Source organism: Acanthisitta chloris, unplaced genomic scaffold, assembly GCF_000695815.1.
Source record: "Acanthisitta chloris isolate BGI_N310 unplaced genomic scaffold, ASM69581v1 scaffold14778, whole genome shotgun sequence".
In the NCBI taxonomy this organism is placed as follows: Eukaryota; Metazoa; Chordata; class Aves; order Passeriformes; family Acanthisittidae; genus Acanthisitta; species Acanthisitta chloris.
Genome location: NW_008685561.1, coordinates 58,612 through 74,972, shown reverse-complemented (window position 1 = coordinate 74,972; position 16,361 = coordinate 58,612). Strand labels below are relative to the sequence as shown.

General features: G+C 40.3%; 1 protein-coding gene across 1 annotated transcript in view; it reads right to left on the bottom strand.

The window, feature by feature from the left end:
* The window catches only part of GBF1 (golgi brefeldin A resistant guanine nucleotide exchange factor 1), a 100,508-nt gene that overhangs the window by 31,021 nt on the left and 53,126 nt on the right, over positions 1 to 16,361 (bottom strand). The window contains exons 3-7 of the mRNA XM_009079813.1: positions 13,050 to 13,181; positions 7,774 to 7,892; positions 7,055 to 7,163; positions 6,635 to 6,695; positions 4,906 to 4,960 (exon numbers count right to left, since the gene is read on the bottom strand). Coding sequence (XP_009078061.1) covers positions 4,906 to 4,960; positions 6,635 to 6,695; positions 7,055 to 7,163; positions 7,774 to 7,892; positions 13,050 to 13,181 — 476 coding nt within the window. The remainder of the gene's footprint in view (positions 1 to 4,905; positions 4,961 to 6,634; positions 6,696 to 7,054; positions 7,164 to 7,773; positions 7,893 to 13,049; positions 13,182 to 16,361) is intronic.

Here is a 16,361-nt window from a genome sequence, read left to right as displayed (position 1 = left end):
TTCTAAAACATGTGACAAGCATGCAGCTACAATTTTGTAGATTTCAAAATGTTTTACAGTGCTTATGGGTCACAATCCTTTCATGTCAAAATTGTCAGCCCTCTCATCTTTCCTACTTACTGCCCCGTAGGGCTATATAAAATAAGTGTTATCTTTGATTCTTGCCAATTTCTAAAACCTATCTGAGCCTTAAATATTACCAATAGTTTTATTCATTAAAGACTTAAGCTGCAAATTAGACCAGATAGTTTTACCTACCAACTATTCTAGAAATAGCCATTTTTTTCTCCCTTTTCAGTATCTTCTAAAATAAAATCTGAAGATGCATGGCTCATTGTACCAAACTACTTCAAGTAGGAAGGAAACCCGGAAGCATTATGGCTTAAACCCAATAAAGTCTGTTTCATATAATTTCAAAATAACAGACTTTGCTTCTAGCTACTAAATCCTGTGGTCGTTATTTGCCAGGTTAAAAGTTACTTGCTAATAACAACTGGGGAGGATGCAAAAATTGAATCTGTGAAATGGAGCCAAAATACTGATATGGGCTAAATGTGTTGGTACCACTCCTTTTACCCTAGGTCATGCTCCTGAGAAACAGGTAACTTTTGAACCATTGTATCAGAAGATTCAAGATGCCAATTTAATCACTATTTCTAATCTCTTCTTTCACACAACACCAAATACCATCTCAGTTCAACACTAGCCCTTTCAAAAAGGCACTTTTCCTCAGATATAAAATCCATTTTTAGTGATAGTATGATGCTTAAACTCCCAAGATTCCTCCTCTTAACATGGGCCCATCTGTCATCACTTTGATGAACCTGTGCCATCTTTCAGAGACTGAGTCACAACACATGGATGGGAAACCATTTAGTCAGGCAAGCAAGATGACTCACTTGATTTTTAAATAATCCCAAACATTTAATCAAAGTATAAAGCATTTAGACCAGAATCTAAGTTCATTTGAGCTTTTTGGATAGGTTTTGTGTGTATGCTATTACCCAGTAGGTCTTTTCCATCTCATATCATCCAGCACTCCACATTCTACACAAACAGGTATCCTTTTATTAGAATTACCTAGGACTACCTCCCATATAATTTCACCCTCCCTCCTTTTACTTTTCCTTTTGTTATTTTCTTTTGCTCTGTTCTAGCAAAGTATTGCATAGCTATAAGAAAATTGCAGAGGCAAACAGAAATGCTTAACAGAAATGTTTCACCGGTGTCAAGAAGCTCTAAGCTGCTTTAACAAACAAACACTGAGTTTGGGAATTCTAAAGCAATACATGTATCAAAGGACAGCAAAGTAACATCCTTCCTTCTGGATTTTGTATTGAACTAAAAGGTAACAATCCATGACTCCTTGGTTTTAATGTTAGGATAAAAAGCACTTCTACAGTTTGACTAAAGGAACCATTTCTAAAGCTTCTTTTGCCTGCAATTCCAAGGCATTCCCTGATTTTGCTGGAAGGCTTGGTTGATTGTTAATATGCTGAGATTTTAAACCTAAGGTTGCCTTCTTGACTAAATGCAGTAGCTAAGTGGCATTTAATAGATCATTAAAATATCCTGAATCTTAATCTAAAACTTTTCTTCCCTCTCCAATGCTTATTATAGTTGCAATAGTTGTCTAATTATCAATGTCCTTAGGTTAAGCTTCTACCTTTACAATAAAAACCACCTGAAGTTACAATTTAGAGAATATTCTTTACAAATCAGAGTAGAGAGGGATCTCAGAGCTACTGTTCATTCAACTTAGAACTCAGTACAGATTGAAACGCATTCATCTGAGTTATCTTAGCATAAAGAAATGTACACAAAGTTAGAGAGGAAAAAAATATTACAATACTCCAAATGCTTCCTTTGATAGATGAGGTTTTAACAATAAAACCCCAGCTAAGGTCTAGTAAGGTGAAGAAAAATGTACTACTACACGATTCTTTTTAAAAGATCTGTGCGATCTCATTTTTCTACAAGCCACCTTACCTGGACTCGTTTGTTTTTCCATAAGATACTGTAAGCCTCAAGAGAAAAGGGCAGGGGCCAATGATTAGTATTCAAAGTGTTTATACTAAAACATGAGCTCATTCTAGATGCAGCATGGAACTAAGTCAGCACACCAAGTAGCGTTCAAGACACAAAAGCATGCAGAGAGAACGCAGTCCACGATCCGAGTCCTGGAGACACCGATGCAGTCCAGTCATCTCACTTATGTACCTGCCTATACTGCAACAACTAATGAAGGTTATTTGGTGAAATCCATTTATGCATCGTAGGCAACTATGAACACAATCCACCGCCAAAATCTGTGAAAAATCTGTTCCTCCTGACTCCCACCACAGAACTCAATGCCGAAGTAGAAATGTTGTAGTTAAAAGAGAAACATTTCTTAGTCTTTTCTTCTGTGTAACTCTGCATAAATCTCCAAGTCTCCAGCCACTGCCTTTACAAACTATTCTGTTTGGATAACTATGTTGTCCCAGAAATGGGACAAAAGAATGGCATTTTAAAATGTTCCGTTCCACTCATGTTTGGACCAAATAGCATTAATGGCAGACAAGAACTAAAGCTACATTAAGTTTATGAATCAAGATGGAAAACTGAGAAGGGTCCCATCTAAGTTAGTTTTTCAGGGTTTCTATGACTGGTCCAAACACAATATGCAGGCCTACAGTATTACTTTAGGAGTGTTTTCTAGGGGAACTAGCAGGGACTGACACATGTTGCAAATCAGTTTGGCCCCACTAATCCCCTGTTAGCAAATACTGTGGTAGGAAATATAATTAATTTCAGGAGAAACGGCCAAAGATGTTGAAAATGTACGGCAGTCTTCTTCAAAAAAGCTTTAGAGAGCTCTGAACTCTGTCCCCTGTGCCAAGTAACAAAGCTCAGAGATTCACCTTGAGTAAAAATTTTTAAGGCATGCTGAGTTAAAAACATCCTCAGGTATGCTGCTATGTCTACAACCAAGATCAACAGTCAGGACACAACACTTGAGACACCAGAGACAAATCTACACTTTTTATGTTTCTTTTCCTTAGTTTTTTGCTGTCAAATCTCACCTGTGCCCTCCCACTCCCTTCCTCAGAGGTTGTTGTGATGGTGTCTTAGGTGGCACTCACCAAGACACAGAATGCTGCAGTAAAACAAGGGTCTCTCCCTCCCAAGCCTGCCCCAGCTGCAGCCACAACACTGCAAAGCAACCACAGCATGCATGGTCCCCAAAAGCCATGCTGTGTCAGATGAGTGGAGAAAGATTCGCTGCACACAACGTAACTATCTCTCAGGTGATGTTCACAAGAGAAGGAAGAGGGGAGTAAGGTAAGAAGGGAGAAGGGAGAGAGAGACCTTCAGGTTCTTAAAGAGCAACAGCCTCTCTAATTGGTTCAGGGCTTTGGGCTGTTCCCCACTACTTAGCTCCAGTTTGTTGAGGAGACATGAAGAAATCTGTGAAAGATAGGCAAATGCATGATTTAAACAAAGCAAAATAAACCCAAAGAGAAGAATAACCTGGCAGTGTGCAAGGCTGCAGGGCAGACTCCTGGCATGCACAGCAAAGAGACAGTACAAGGTAACTGCACAGATTGGACACAAGACAGAGCATCACTTAACCGAGCTGGGAGCAGCCATCACTCCGTAAGGATAGCCTTCCTAAATTCAAAGCTACCTTCACTTTGCACCTTGGCACACAGATCATGACAAAGTCTGACACCTGCAGTACATTAGCCTGATCTCTTTTAGCGTTCCTCAGGCCAGCCTACCATCACCACAAATCTTGTGACTCTTCTCCCATAGCAAGGGAAACAAGAAGTCATTAGGTTACTACACAAGAAACAAAGCCCTAAGCTAGTTTCAGAGTCCTACAACCAAGCATTCAGTCTCTCAAAACACTGCTGTACTGCCTCTGAAATGTACATTTGCCCTGCTGTCCCTTTTCTCAACTCATTAAAGTAAAAAGAGTGGAAGCTATAAATAGCATGTTCAGCATTAAGTTCAAAGGTGGTTATTTCTTCTCTACAACTCCTCTTCCCACCCTGTTGCTCTCAACAGTAGAATACTATATTTTTACTGACATTCTTCATATGAAGGATAAAGAATACAGAAGTACATATGGAGTTCCTCAAGAGGGTCTCCCTCCACCTAAGAAATTATTACATTAATAATCATATAAGGTCACATTATGGTATTTGAAATACTGAATCCAGCTGCTAAAAACCTCACTGCATTGAGTAATATGGTGGGGTTGAACAAACCCAGACCTTACATCCTCAGAAAACTGTGCATTTTGGGAAAGAGAGATAAAGAAGACTCTGCTTTGATTTGGCTGCTAATAATATTTGGCAAATAATAATGACTTCGACCATGTGAACTAAGGTTTTCTCTACAGAATGCTGCACCTTCTAGAAGCCACCAATGCTTTTTCTACAATAGTCCAGTTTCATAATGCTTTCATGCTGTTTCACCAGCCTCAAGAAGCTTCCTTTCTACATAGGGAAGACGGGACAAATATATCCCAAGAGCTCAGTATTAGACCTGTAGTGAATGAAGAAAGATGAGAAAGAAGCTGGAGAGAGAGCAGAAGACAGCAAATAATCAGACATCATCACCATCAGGTCCCATAACTTGCTGGGGTTTTCTGCCCCACAGCAGCTGATGGCTGTTCCCAGAATCCAGACTGTCTGACTCAGGCAGCAGTATCAATAACAAGATGCACTACTGGACTATGTGGGCTTAATTCCACAGAATTAATGCATCTGTGTCCATTTACACGGTTAAACATGCTCTTTCAGTGAACCAGGGACTTGCAGGAACAAATAAATACAAGTGTGAAAACAAACAATATTGAGATGAGCGCAAGCCCAAGACACAAGCAGAACAGTCAACACAGTGCTTGAGTCCTACCTTCTTCATGTTCGTTCCCATGTAGCTTTTAGGCTCTTCTTTAAACTGAGGCAACCTGAAATACAAAGAACAAGCAAAAATGCATAAGCTTTCTTGGGTTAACAAGAAGGGGAAAGAAACAGGCTGGTATTTCCAGTCATGCTCCAGATACTAGAAAACTCAAATTAGGTTTTCTCCACAAATATAGATGTTCCTAATTTCTTTCCTGTCAAAACCTGCTGAGGAAAAAAGCCACACAAGTGGGTTTTTGCATGCTATTACTACTAATGGCAGCTTTGCTATATTGATTTTTGTTGTTAATGGACATGTAAGTACTGTTTATTTTCCTTCAGTGTATGTTTTCAGCACTGGACTAATTACATTCGTTCAAAAGAGGTTTCTCTGATGCTGCTAAAAACAGCTGCTGAGCCAGTGTCATCCACACCAGGACTCTAGCAGTGTACATGTTATTACTAGTCATGGCAACTCTGAGTTTGTAGAAAACCCAGTAGTTACCCTCTATTCTGCATCACATAAACACAGTTGTGGTGCACAGTAGATACAAGTTTCAGCTGAAGACTTTGAGATAAGCAGTCCCTCTCTCAGAATGAGGTAGACTGCTCTTGCCTATGCTACCAAATGACAAATGGCTACAGCTCTACAACTCCACACACCCTGCTCTCCCTTCTGTTCCTTTACTACAGTTTCATATTTATTTGCTGAGGGGATAAAAAACTTGGAGCACAGCTTTGGCTGTTTCTTTTTCTGGAAAGCAAGATGGCCAAACCACCCCTGCAGCTGCTGTCTTTGCCTTCCTTCTCTGTCCCAATGTCCACAGGCACAGATGGTAGTGGTGTCTCCGAGCCTTACCAAGAAGGACATAGGAGAGGATACACAGTAAGTAACGAATAAGCACCAAATAAAATTCACAAATGCATTTGGAGAAAAAAGTAATGTGGTCTCTCCTCTTGGAAGAGATTGATTCTGACTCTGCCCAATATTCACCACCCAGTGCACTGCATGACACAGGGTGCACAGAGGAGAAAAAACCCCTGAGATCCCATTGGAACTAAGTGTGACAATGGGAAAAAATGGATACAAGCTGTGTTTCACAAGCTGTCAGTTTTACTACAGTCCTGTTCTACCCGAAGTATTTCTGTATCTGCATATTTCCTTTTTTACAATATGCAGAGAAAGTCTATGGTTACTTCACTACTTGGTAAAACAGTTTTGAAGTTAAATAACTTAACTTGAGTTTAAAATAAGTAATCTTAATTACCTGAATGGTGCTGAAAAAAGCAGAACATTTGTCCAAGACACATGATCTCAAGAGTTTAAAATTCTCTTTAATATGTGAGGTCAAAGCTCTCAGCTTGAAATCAACACGTGGCTATTCAACACCATTTCTATTCTCTGTGCTAAAGAGAGCTATATTTTTAGAGCACTTTTTCTCTAGTGAAGTTTGCATTCTCTGTCCTCAAACTGGTTATCTATACTAAAGCTCTTCATTACTTGCCTGTCCATCTCTCCTCAAAGAACACCTTAAACCAGGCAACCTTCCCTACCTCTGTCTCCCTGCAGTCTGACAAGGTCAGCCCAAGAGAAAAGTGCCAAATCCTTCATCCCCTTCCACCTCTAAATAATGACCATTTTGGATGATTTTTCTGAGGGCCCTTAAGTGGAAGTGTGGAATCTTTCTGTCCTTAGAGGGCCATCTCGGCAATGCTGAGGCAAACACAAGCAGGTTTACCTTGTGAAGAGCAGCTGCACCATGTCGACCAGAGTGTGCTCTGCAGATTTTCTCAATAACTCTGCGAAGACAAAAACAAATAACACAGGTGTCATTACTCAGTGTGATATTATCAAGAGGCTTCTTCAAGCAGACTCCCCTCCGAGTCTTGTTTACAGAGATTACGGCAAATTTATTAAAACCAGCTCTGACACCACATCACTGCAAACGGTCACAGCATCACACGGTGGCGCCACACAGCAGGGGAAAAGAGCAGCCAAAGTGCTACAGGGAAGGCCCAACGAATTTTCCATGAAGTTGTAGAAATCCGCAATAATATAAAGCTCAGCAGCTTTCCACAAATGCATCTTCTACAACAAAAGTAGTTGATCCTGAGGAAACCTGATCATTTTTTAACAGCAGAAGTATGAAGAAACCTACCACTGAGTCGCATCTCAAAGCAGATGCGGAAACAGGACTGCATGATCTCACACACGGATTCGTTGGTGAGGTGAGCTCCCACGGGAGTGAGCAGCAAGGTCCTCAACACCTGCAAAGAACAGTGCCCATATGTACCACAGTGCAGTGACACTTGCATTTCCAAGAGAAGGTTGGTTTCCTCAAGAAGGACTGCCATGAGCAGAAAACCTAAGAGTTTTCCAGAAGTCATCTCAAACTGAATGCTGAGCTCAAGAAACTGATTAGGAGACAAGAATGATCTCCCGACCCACTTCTAAAAGAGGCCCAATGTGCTGCATGCTACCCACTATTTAAATTCAAGAACTAGATAGCTGCTCAAAAGTACACAGACCGAAGATGTGTACAGTTTTGCCTCTACAAAGAATTTTTCTGAAAAATAAGTCCAGGAGCTCCATATGCTTAATTTACCCCCCACTAAAACAGACTATGCACAAGGCAGAATTATGAACACTACCACAGTTATCAAGCCCTTCATTTAAAAATCATTTAATTTAAGCTTTTAATTATTTTCATTTGGAAAAGCTTTTACCACAGGTATATGAGCCATCTGTTTAAAAATAAAGTCTGTCACTAAGCTCCTAGAGTCAAAATATTGCTCCCTCCTCTTCATCTCCATGTAACAGGATATGTTCCACAACAGGCAGCAACCATTATGGTAATTACCATTTCTCTCCACTTACCTGTAGGATTTTCATCAAGACAACTTCATCGCTCGCATGATCTGTGCCCACAAATCGGGCATGAGTGACGGCGTCTGCCATGTTCTCCATCCCTTCCGCTGTGCCCTCATGGCTGGGATCTGAACAATGGAGTAAGAATGCATGTCAGGGAACAGCCACCTACAACCCACCACCTCTGTGGGGAGACATCTACACGGAGATACTGTGTGGCCTTCTGCTTCCCTAGTTTGTGTGACTCGCAATAAGTTGACCCTACAAGAGCAAAACTCACCTCCCAGTAACAGAAAGGTTTTATAACTGGGAGCTTTCAGAAAGACTTGATCAAGAGTCTATCTGCATTTGCAGAAAGATGTAACCTAACAAAGAAAATAATTACAATCAGTTGTTACTGGTTCTCTATGTTGTTAGCGGTTAACTTCTAAGATTGCGTCCTGTTCCCTACAATATAACATAATCAGCTGTTAAATGCATTCAGTTCTTCCTTGGGAATAATGAAAACAGCTCTTAAACACGGGGAACCTAAAATTCACCCTTATGAGGAGAAAATGCCAAACAGGTTCCACTAGATTGAGAAGGGAAAATTGTCTCTTGTTCTACCATCCCTCCCAAGGAATAGGAGCTGGGAAGGAATGGACCAGTAGCTTTCCCCAGAGAAAACAGCAGACAGACAAAATCACAGTTTAGATATCAGAGTTGCAGGCCTCCTGCTTCAATCATTCATCAAGGCTCCTTCTCAGCATTTCAGTCTTTTGTAGCTACAAACAATGGTGCAGTTGAGAGAATGTTTAGGATGAGATTGTTGCTAGTAATTGTATCTTGTGCCACATTACAGTGGCTGCAGAAAAGCTGCCACTGGCTTTGATTTCATTCTTACTTAAACAACATGGCACTGGGCAAGAATCTTGATATCTTCCTACCTAAACAGTCATTAGGAAAGAAAGGAGACAACCTAAACACTAGTTAATACCTCATTAATTGGCAACCGGCCGCTTGAACTCCAGCAAGAATAAAGCTGGCAGAGGAACCAAGCAAGGCTTTGTATACTTTGCAGAGCAGCTTTGCAGCCTCCCTCTGACTCCAGCAATGTTCACACCTAGGAAGGGCTAAACCCTAGGCATTAAAGAAAGCTGCCCTTACTGTGGTCCAAAGACAGCAGCCTCCACCATGCTCTGGGGAATCGGAGGGGCTGCAGGATGAGAAACTTCTAAGTTGCATAAAACCAAAATGGCATCAGTGTACTTCAGCATCCCATAAACCTGCACCTGAACAGCACTTCGCCTTTGCCACCTCTTACACATCTCTACTAAGAGCAGAGTCTGCCTACTTTTGACATAGCTCTCACACACACACAAATCTTGCAAAGTTCAGAGTGAGTTCCTCTCCTTTGCTAGTCAAACCTGACTGAGCTATCAAGGAGTCTGTTCTCAGACCAATCAGTCACTTTTTACCTGCTTCAGCAGAACCACCCAGCAGGATACCAAACTCTGAAACAGGGATACATTAGGTAAGAGGCCTTGGCTGTCAAAGGCAGTTCTCTGCAAACCTTCAGGAATGGCTTATAATCCAATTAAGAAGCTACCACTCTTCTACCAGAGGCAATCAAATCAGTCATATGTCGGTGTCTCATGCACTCTTATTCATAAATGGAAATAATAGCTTAAACCACCAATGGTGATATAGAATCATTGCAAATTGTCTTAATTAAATTAGGCAAAGACCAGTGGTGTTACAATGCCACCAACTATATTAGCATTACTGTTAACCTCAACAACTACAGTGGAAAGCAGCCAAGCAGGAATCAAGAGAAAAAAGCCACTTGCTGCAGAAAAGGCTCTCACAGGCAGAACAAACAGATTGATTTTTCACTGTCACCTCTTCCAGTATTTGCAAGTTGCTCTAGGCTTAGGGATACATTTAGTCATAGTTATGGATAAACAGTCTGTGTGAAAAAGAAAAGCAAGCAAGTTGTGCATATGCTTCTTTAACAGATCTATGAGTACTGCTTCGCTGTTCTAGCCCCTACCTTCAACACCTCTCTCCCAACACACATCACGCCTGACTACTTCAGTTCTGGCTCCCTGGAACTGCACTACAAATTCAGGTCAATTTATAAAGCCTCTTGAGTTCAATTAAAAGCACAGATACTTCTACTTCGCAGAAACAAGATACAGAAAAAAAACCAACCCACTTCTTTGTTCCCTTGTGAGAAAACAGTACAGAAAGATGTGTCGATGCCTGCTCAGAATCACTAACAAAGACAAGTGTGTGTGAGCAAAATACCAGTTTGAAAACTGCTACCTACAATGCAAAGATCTAGAGACCCCATCTAGACATATTTCATATGGGGTGCAGTCTCTCAACAAGGGTAAAGGAATGAGCAGAAAGCAGAAAATCCAGGCTCTCAACCATCAAGAAAATCCAGGAAAGCCAGAAGCCTGCTCAGGAACACCTTTAACACCTAAAATAAATCACCATGGAGACAGAGAAGGTAGAGGGGAGAACAAGCTTTAAACTCCCTAAACATCAGTTCCTCTCACTGGAAGCCAAGCAACAGCTACCCACTTACAGATATGTAGTTTCCAGGAACTTCAGGGAAAGCTAACTTTAGAAATGGAGCCAGAACTTGCTGTGGACACACTGTGATAAAAAAAAAGACCACATACCTTTTCTGAGGAAAATACAGAAAAACCCAATTCTAAAATTAAGCCATTAGTCTTTCTATAGCTAAGGTTTGAGCTCATCAAATAGGCTGACAGCTTGCTAGCTACTGCAAAACTGCTAAGCAAGGAAATAACTAATCTGAGGGATAAAAATCAATGGGAGTTTAGTATTGTCACACACTTTTCTAGTACTTTAAAAATTACTATGTAATTTATCAACTATAACATTTGTAGCAGCAGTACCTAGAGCAGAGGATAATCTCCATAAGACTAACTATTCCTACTAAAACACACACATGGTGAATATGAAGTCATTCTATCTAGCTGAGCTGTGATTTCAAACTATACCACCAGTGAACTGCTGCATCCAACTATCTCAGAAGAGCTCTCTGCAATTCAGACTACTAGAGATCAAAAGTCTCAAAGCCTACTCAAGAATTATTATTTTTCTAATTGGTTTTTAAATATAACCCTCAGTAATACTGGCCTAAAAAGGAGACAGATAAACACCTGCTGACATAGATTCATAGAATCAACCTGGTTGGAAGAGACCTCAAAGATCACCAAGTCCAATCCCAATGCTGTTACTAGACCATGGCACTAAGTGCCACATCCAGTCTTGACAGAATAAGAAAAACAGTGAAACTGCACAAGGATTAGCAATTAAATACTTTGGAAATGGGAAAAGAAAGACCTTTTAAACAAAGACGTTTATCAGAGGAGTCTGGCACTTTCACTGCACCCTGTTTTTTTACCCAGTGTGTGCAGCAAAAGCCAATCACTCACACAACAGACAGAGCTAATGTCACTGTTTTAAAAAGTCCTAGTTTCACCTGTCAATTATGCAGCCACAAAATGCACCACAAATACCTGTCACACTGCAATCTCCCCACCGTAGTTATGCCAGAGTCTCTCATGTTCTGTACAGTTTGAAACAGATTTGCGTATTAAGAACAGTTTTAAGCTTTTCCTATCTTTAGGCAAACAGTCTGTACGCTATCCTCAGGCTTATATTACAAAAAGAAATACATGGCCAAAGAGCTTTAATTTAACAACACAACCCTGGCCAGATGTTCAGTCAGCACCACTAATCCCAGCCTCACTCGTATCTGGAGCATCACAAAGGACAAGGCTGCTCTGAATGTCACCTGAAGCAACAAGGAAGCTCTTAGATTACAGGTTCTGCTCCACAAAAAAAGCCAGGCAGAGGGTCTTTTCCACTGTTTGTCGCAAAGACACACAGCTACAGGGATGTGCCCTTTCTGGAGTGACCCAATTAATATTCTAATCACAATGTATCTAGAGAAAGGCCACAAGTTCTGAAACACATTTTTTCCTGTTTCTGCCTCAAATCAAGCATTTGTAGTCAGTTGCCTGTGTAAACATTTGCTTGGACATGTGATACCAGCCTGATGTTCTGATCCCACAAAAAGTCCAGAAGAGGAGTCCATCCCTCATTCTAATATTGGAAGTAATGTATTTTGTGTTATGCTTAATCCTTCAGAGGGACATGTTTTACAGGCTTATTTATTAAGATTTCTTCGTTGCCCTAGGAAGTTACGTCAATATTGCATCATTCTAGCTACATTTTTGCCACTTAATTATATCAAATACTGCCCACTAATTGATGTCTTCATGCACTAAATCTTCATCCAACTCTTACTTTTTTTTTTCCTGCAAATCCTCATTTTTATTCATTCTAATTTTGTCTTTCCCACAGAACTGGTTTGCACCTACATAAAGCCCTTTCTTTCTCTAACTTGGTTCATGCTAACTCCAAAGAATGAAATATTTAAAACAACAGTGACAAAAATTCAAGTGTTCACTTACAATGTAAGGAAGAAAAAGAACTGAGAAATCTAAACTTGTGGGGGATGAAGACTGGTAAAATGATTTTATCCATATGAGATTATGTATAAGCAAACATAGGTAACAAGTTTTGCAATTCACACAGGTATGATCAGAAAGTACTAACAGAACAGAAAAAAAATTGCACACCACTAACAACTGGATGACACTAACGGCTGACAGCTAATGAGCTGCAAGCCAGCTCAGCCATGGGAACTGACCACGTGCACATTATGTCTTTCATGGATACAAAGGAGAATGTGCAAATTTATAAGACTGGGCAGCAGCAAAACTGTCTCTGCCATGACAATTGTGAGTGAAGAGTACTGGCACTAGACAAGGTCTGGGACTGGGCAAAAGAAATCCTCACTCTCGAGCAGAAATATTAGTCCACAAAACTAAATAAATCCTCCTGTGTTTCTGTATATTACAACTTTGTAATCCAAGCTGGTGTTCTCCCCTCCCTAGTCCTTTTGCTCAGGTGGTATTAAAAAGAAGTTGGTGCCCACCACAATCCTGCAGCACAGGCACATGTAGCAGTCAGGGCAAACTAGAAGCTTTGGCTGCGCTTCCAGACATTACTGTAGTGCCATGAAAGATCAGCCAGTATGATATTAAGAAACTGCAGATGCCTATTTCCCTAGTGTTAATGACAATGTTCTTATTTCCCCAGTCTCCACTGCAAGCATGTATCCTGGCCAAAGACACATCTCAAGGAGATGCATTTGGCTGGCATTTTGGTAAATCCCAGGAAGCCACATAACATACCTATTAGTGCATATGAGAGGAACTTATTCACAGAGGTGAGTGCCAATCCAGTTATGGGGCCTGTAGTGTCTTCAGAACGGATTACTTCCAGAAAAGGTCGAAGAAAGACATTGGGTTCAATTTCAGATAGCTCTGCAAAATAAAAGGAATTTTAAAGAGACATTAAATTAGACTTGATTCATTAGGATTCGTTTTCTCTTCAACAATCCACAGCAAGCTTAATCTCAGAGGAAAAAGGCCAGCAACAGTTTAGTTTCACAAGGCTGGGGGGAAGGTCACGGTTGCTTTTAAATATACACACACACGTGCATACATACATGTCTATGTTTTTAAAAGCAATGATTTGTGAAGCTCACTTTCTTACAATCTTCAAAACAGCCTTCCGGAGCCTTCTAAAATCCAAATGTGGGAACACTCTCGTAAGCACCACAGAGGACACTGTTGTCTAAATTCATGCTATAATTCACTGGCAGATACCATTTTCCTATTACCCCTGGAATTGTGTGATCCCATGAAGTATACAGACCCTGTCCCACCTTCTGCCACTTCTGTAACATCCTACTACAGATACAGCCTCATGTTAGTTACATGAAGAGTATAAATGTACAACCAGGCTTGCTGCATTTCTTGCAGCTCTTTGCCTGAATACGAATTTGCTTGGCAAAGACAGGAAAACCCCACAAGATAAACTAATTAAAAAGCTCTTCTGCCTTGTTCTCTGAATACTTGTATAAGTCTCTCAACCAAAGAAGTAAAAAGGGCATTCTTCCCTACTTGCTGCTTTGGACAGCAAGGTTCCCCCTCTAAAGCTGCAGTACAAGAAGACAAATGCACTGAGCTGTTGAGCTGGAGAAAAAACAACTAACAATCTTTCTAAACTTTCCAAGATGATCAAGGGATGCTTTGGGAATGAAAAAGAAATACAGAAAAGAATAGCCAGAACTAGTGAAAGTGACAAAAAACCCCAACAAAACGCTAAAAAAACTACAAAACAAAACCCAACCAAACAAAACACAGGGAGTCAAGATAAGAGGAGCCCAACGGGGGATTTAGGAGAAAAAGCATTAAAAAGCAGATGAAGGCAACCACAGCACAGCCAGTACACAGGCAAAGAAGGTAATAAAAGTAGCTTGGATAATTCTGAGACCAGAAATATTTAAGTACAACATTTGGCTCAACTGGCTGAAACCTACATTTTATTCCTAATAAAACCTAACAAGTCTAATGGCTAAGAGTGTCACAGGATCACTGGAATTTATACTCCTGATGATTAAATATTGCACTTATCTGTCATATGAGCTTCCCTGAGGCAGAGAGAAAAAGAAGACTAATTCCTGAATCCTTAGAGAAGCTGCTGCTTTTCTATCTATCAATGTAATTCAATTACTTTACTTAGGCAAAAAAAAAATCCTTCTTCTACGATAAGAGGAATTCCATTTTATTATAGTTCCTATTGAAAAGCCTTAAGTATCAAAGTAAAAAGCCTATCCAGAAAGTATGTTAACATAACTGTGACAAATTATGGTAAGGAAGCAAAGGAGGAAGAGTAATTCAGGGTGTTTTGTTCTAAATAATTAAGAGCATAGAGAAGAACATCAACATGCTGTTAACTAAAGCAAAGCTGCAATTACAAAAAGGGACTTTGGGACTCATTATACAATCCTTTACCTTTCAGCCACCCGTTCAATTCAGGGCAACCCCACTAACTTGTGAGAGGTTAAAAGGAATGTGATGATTCAATCTTTTTGGCTTAAGAACAACTCCCCCAATTTGTCAGATAATATCCTGGTGCGACATTACAATTGTGTCACTTCTCAATGGCTCATGGAAATGCAGAGGATCATAAGACAATTCATCAATGTTTATTCGAGTGTGCTTTATAGAACACTTGCCTGGTTACAAGCACTTGGACAACACTGAAATATAGTAAGACTACTAGGGATCAAAACTCGAACTTTTCTTCCCCAAAACTGATCCTTTCTATAGAATGGATCATAATCCTGTCAATCTCTCCAGCCTCCTTCAAAGCAGTGAGTCCCAGGATGAAAAAGCTGCACCTTGATTAGTAGGAAAAACGGGACTTCAGCAGACCTACATCACTGGATGTGCAGAGTCAATGACGAATACAAACTTGCAAGCAGAGAATGCACAGGGTACCACACTCCATCAATACATTTTTGGGGACCACAGACATTTTTCTTTCAAGAGCAGGGGGAGTTTCAGGTTTTTCCTTTCAGTTAAAATTGTGACTCTTGATATGGTTAAAGATTAGATTCTTCTGTCTCACTGAAATTCTTACATGAAGATCACAAAATGACTTGTCATAACTAGGATTTAACTTAGCCACATACTGTTGATTCACTCCATCAATACATTTTTGGGGACCACAGACATTTTTCTTTCAAGAGCAGGGGGAGTTTCAGGTTTTTCCTTTCAGTTAAAATTGTGACTCTTGATATGGTTAAAGATTAGATTCTTCTGTCTCACTGAAATTCTTACATGAAGATCACAAAATGACTTGTCATAACTAGGATTTAACTTAGCCACATACTGTTGATTGCCACTCTTATTACCCAGCCACTCTGGCCAGCTTCTCCGATATTCAGAGATTCTAGCTTTTATGGTAACACAGCATTTTACATGAAGCTCACTGAAACTGACTATTTATGCTCTAACACTGTTCAGACTGGATAACTGGTGCTGCGTTATTGAAAAACATTAAAAATACACTAGACTAAAAGAGAGCAATTTTAGTGCAGGAATTGCCCACTAAAGGACTGCTGTCTGAAAGACCTAAATCACACTCAATGCTAATTGTTTGAACCTGAGGAGTATTCACGTGATTACTACAGTGAGCTCTTCTTAACAGCAGCATTTGCAGGCATTGAGGATTTACAGGCGTCACCAGCTCCCATTCCAAAGCAGAACTCAATCTCAGTCGGGGTGTTAGCTTCAATGGGAAGTTTGGGAGCACAGAAAAACACATACTGTAGCTATTCTGGCTATGTCCTGTCTTGAAACAGATGACTCTCTCATTGGTTGAAGAAGGTTCAGCATCTGAAAGTGGCACTGAAGCTACTTAGAAGTTTTCAATCAAGTAACAATTTTGCAAACAAGTCAGTAAATCAAGGATAAATCATTTTCTTTTAACTCAGTACTGTTGACCTCAGGAAAGCTAGTACAGAAGCTCTTTCCCCAAAACGTTTTCTTAGCCTCATACACTGAACATGGCAGTGTCCAGAACCAACCTGCCAGTCCTTCCAGATCTGTAAGTACAACTGCAAGGTGCACTCCATGCTAGCTTTTCTACCA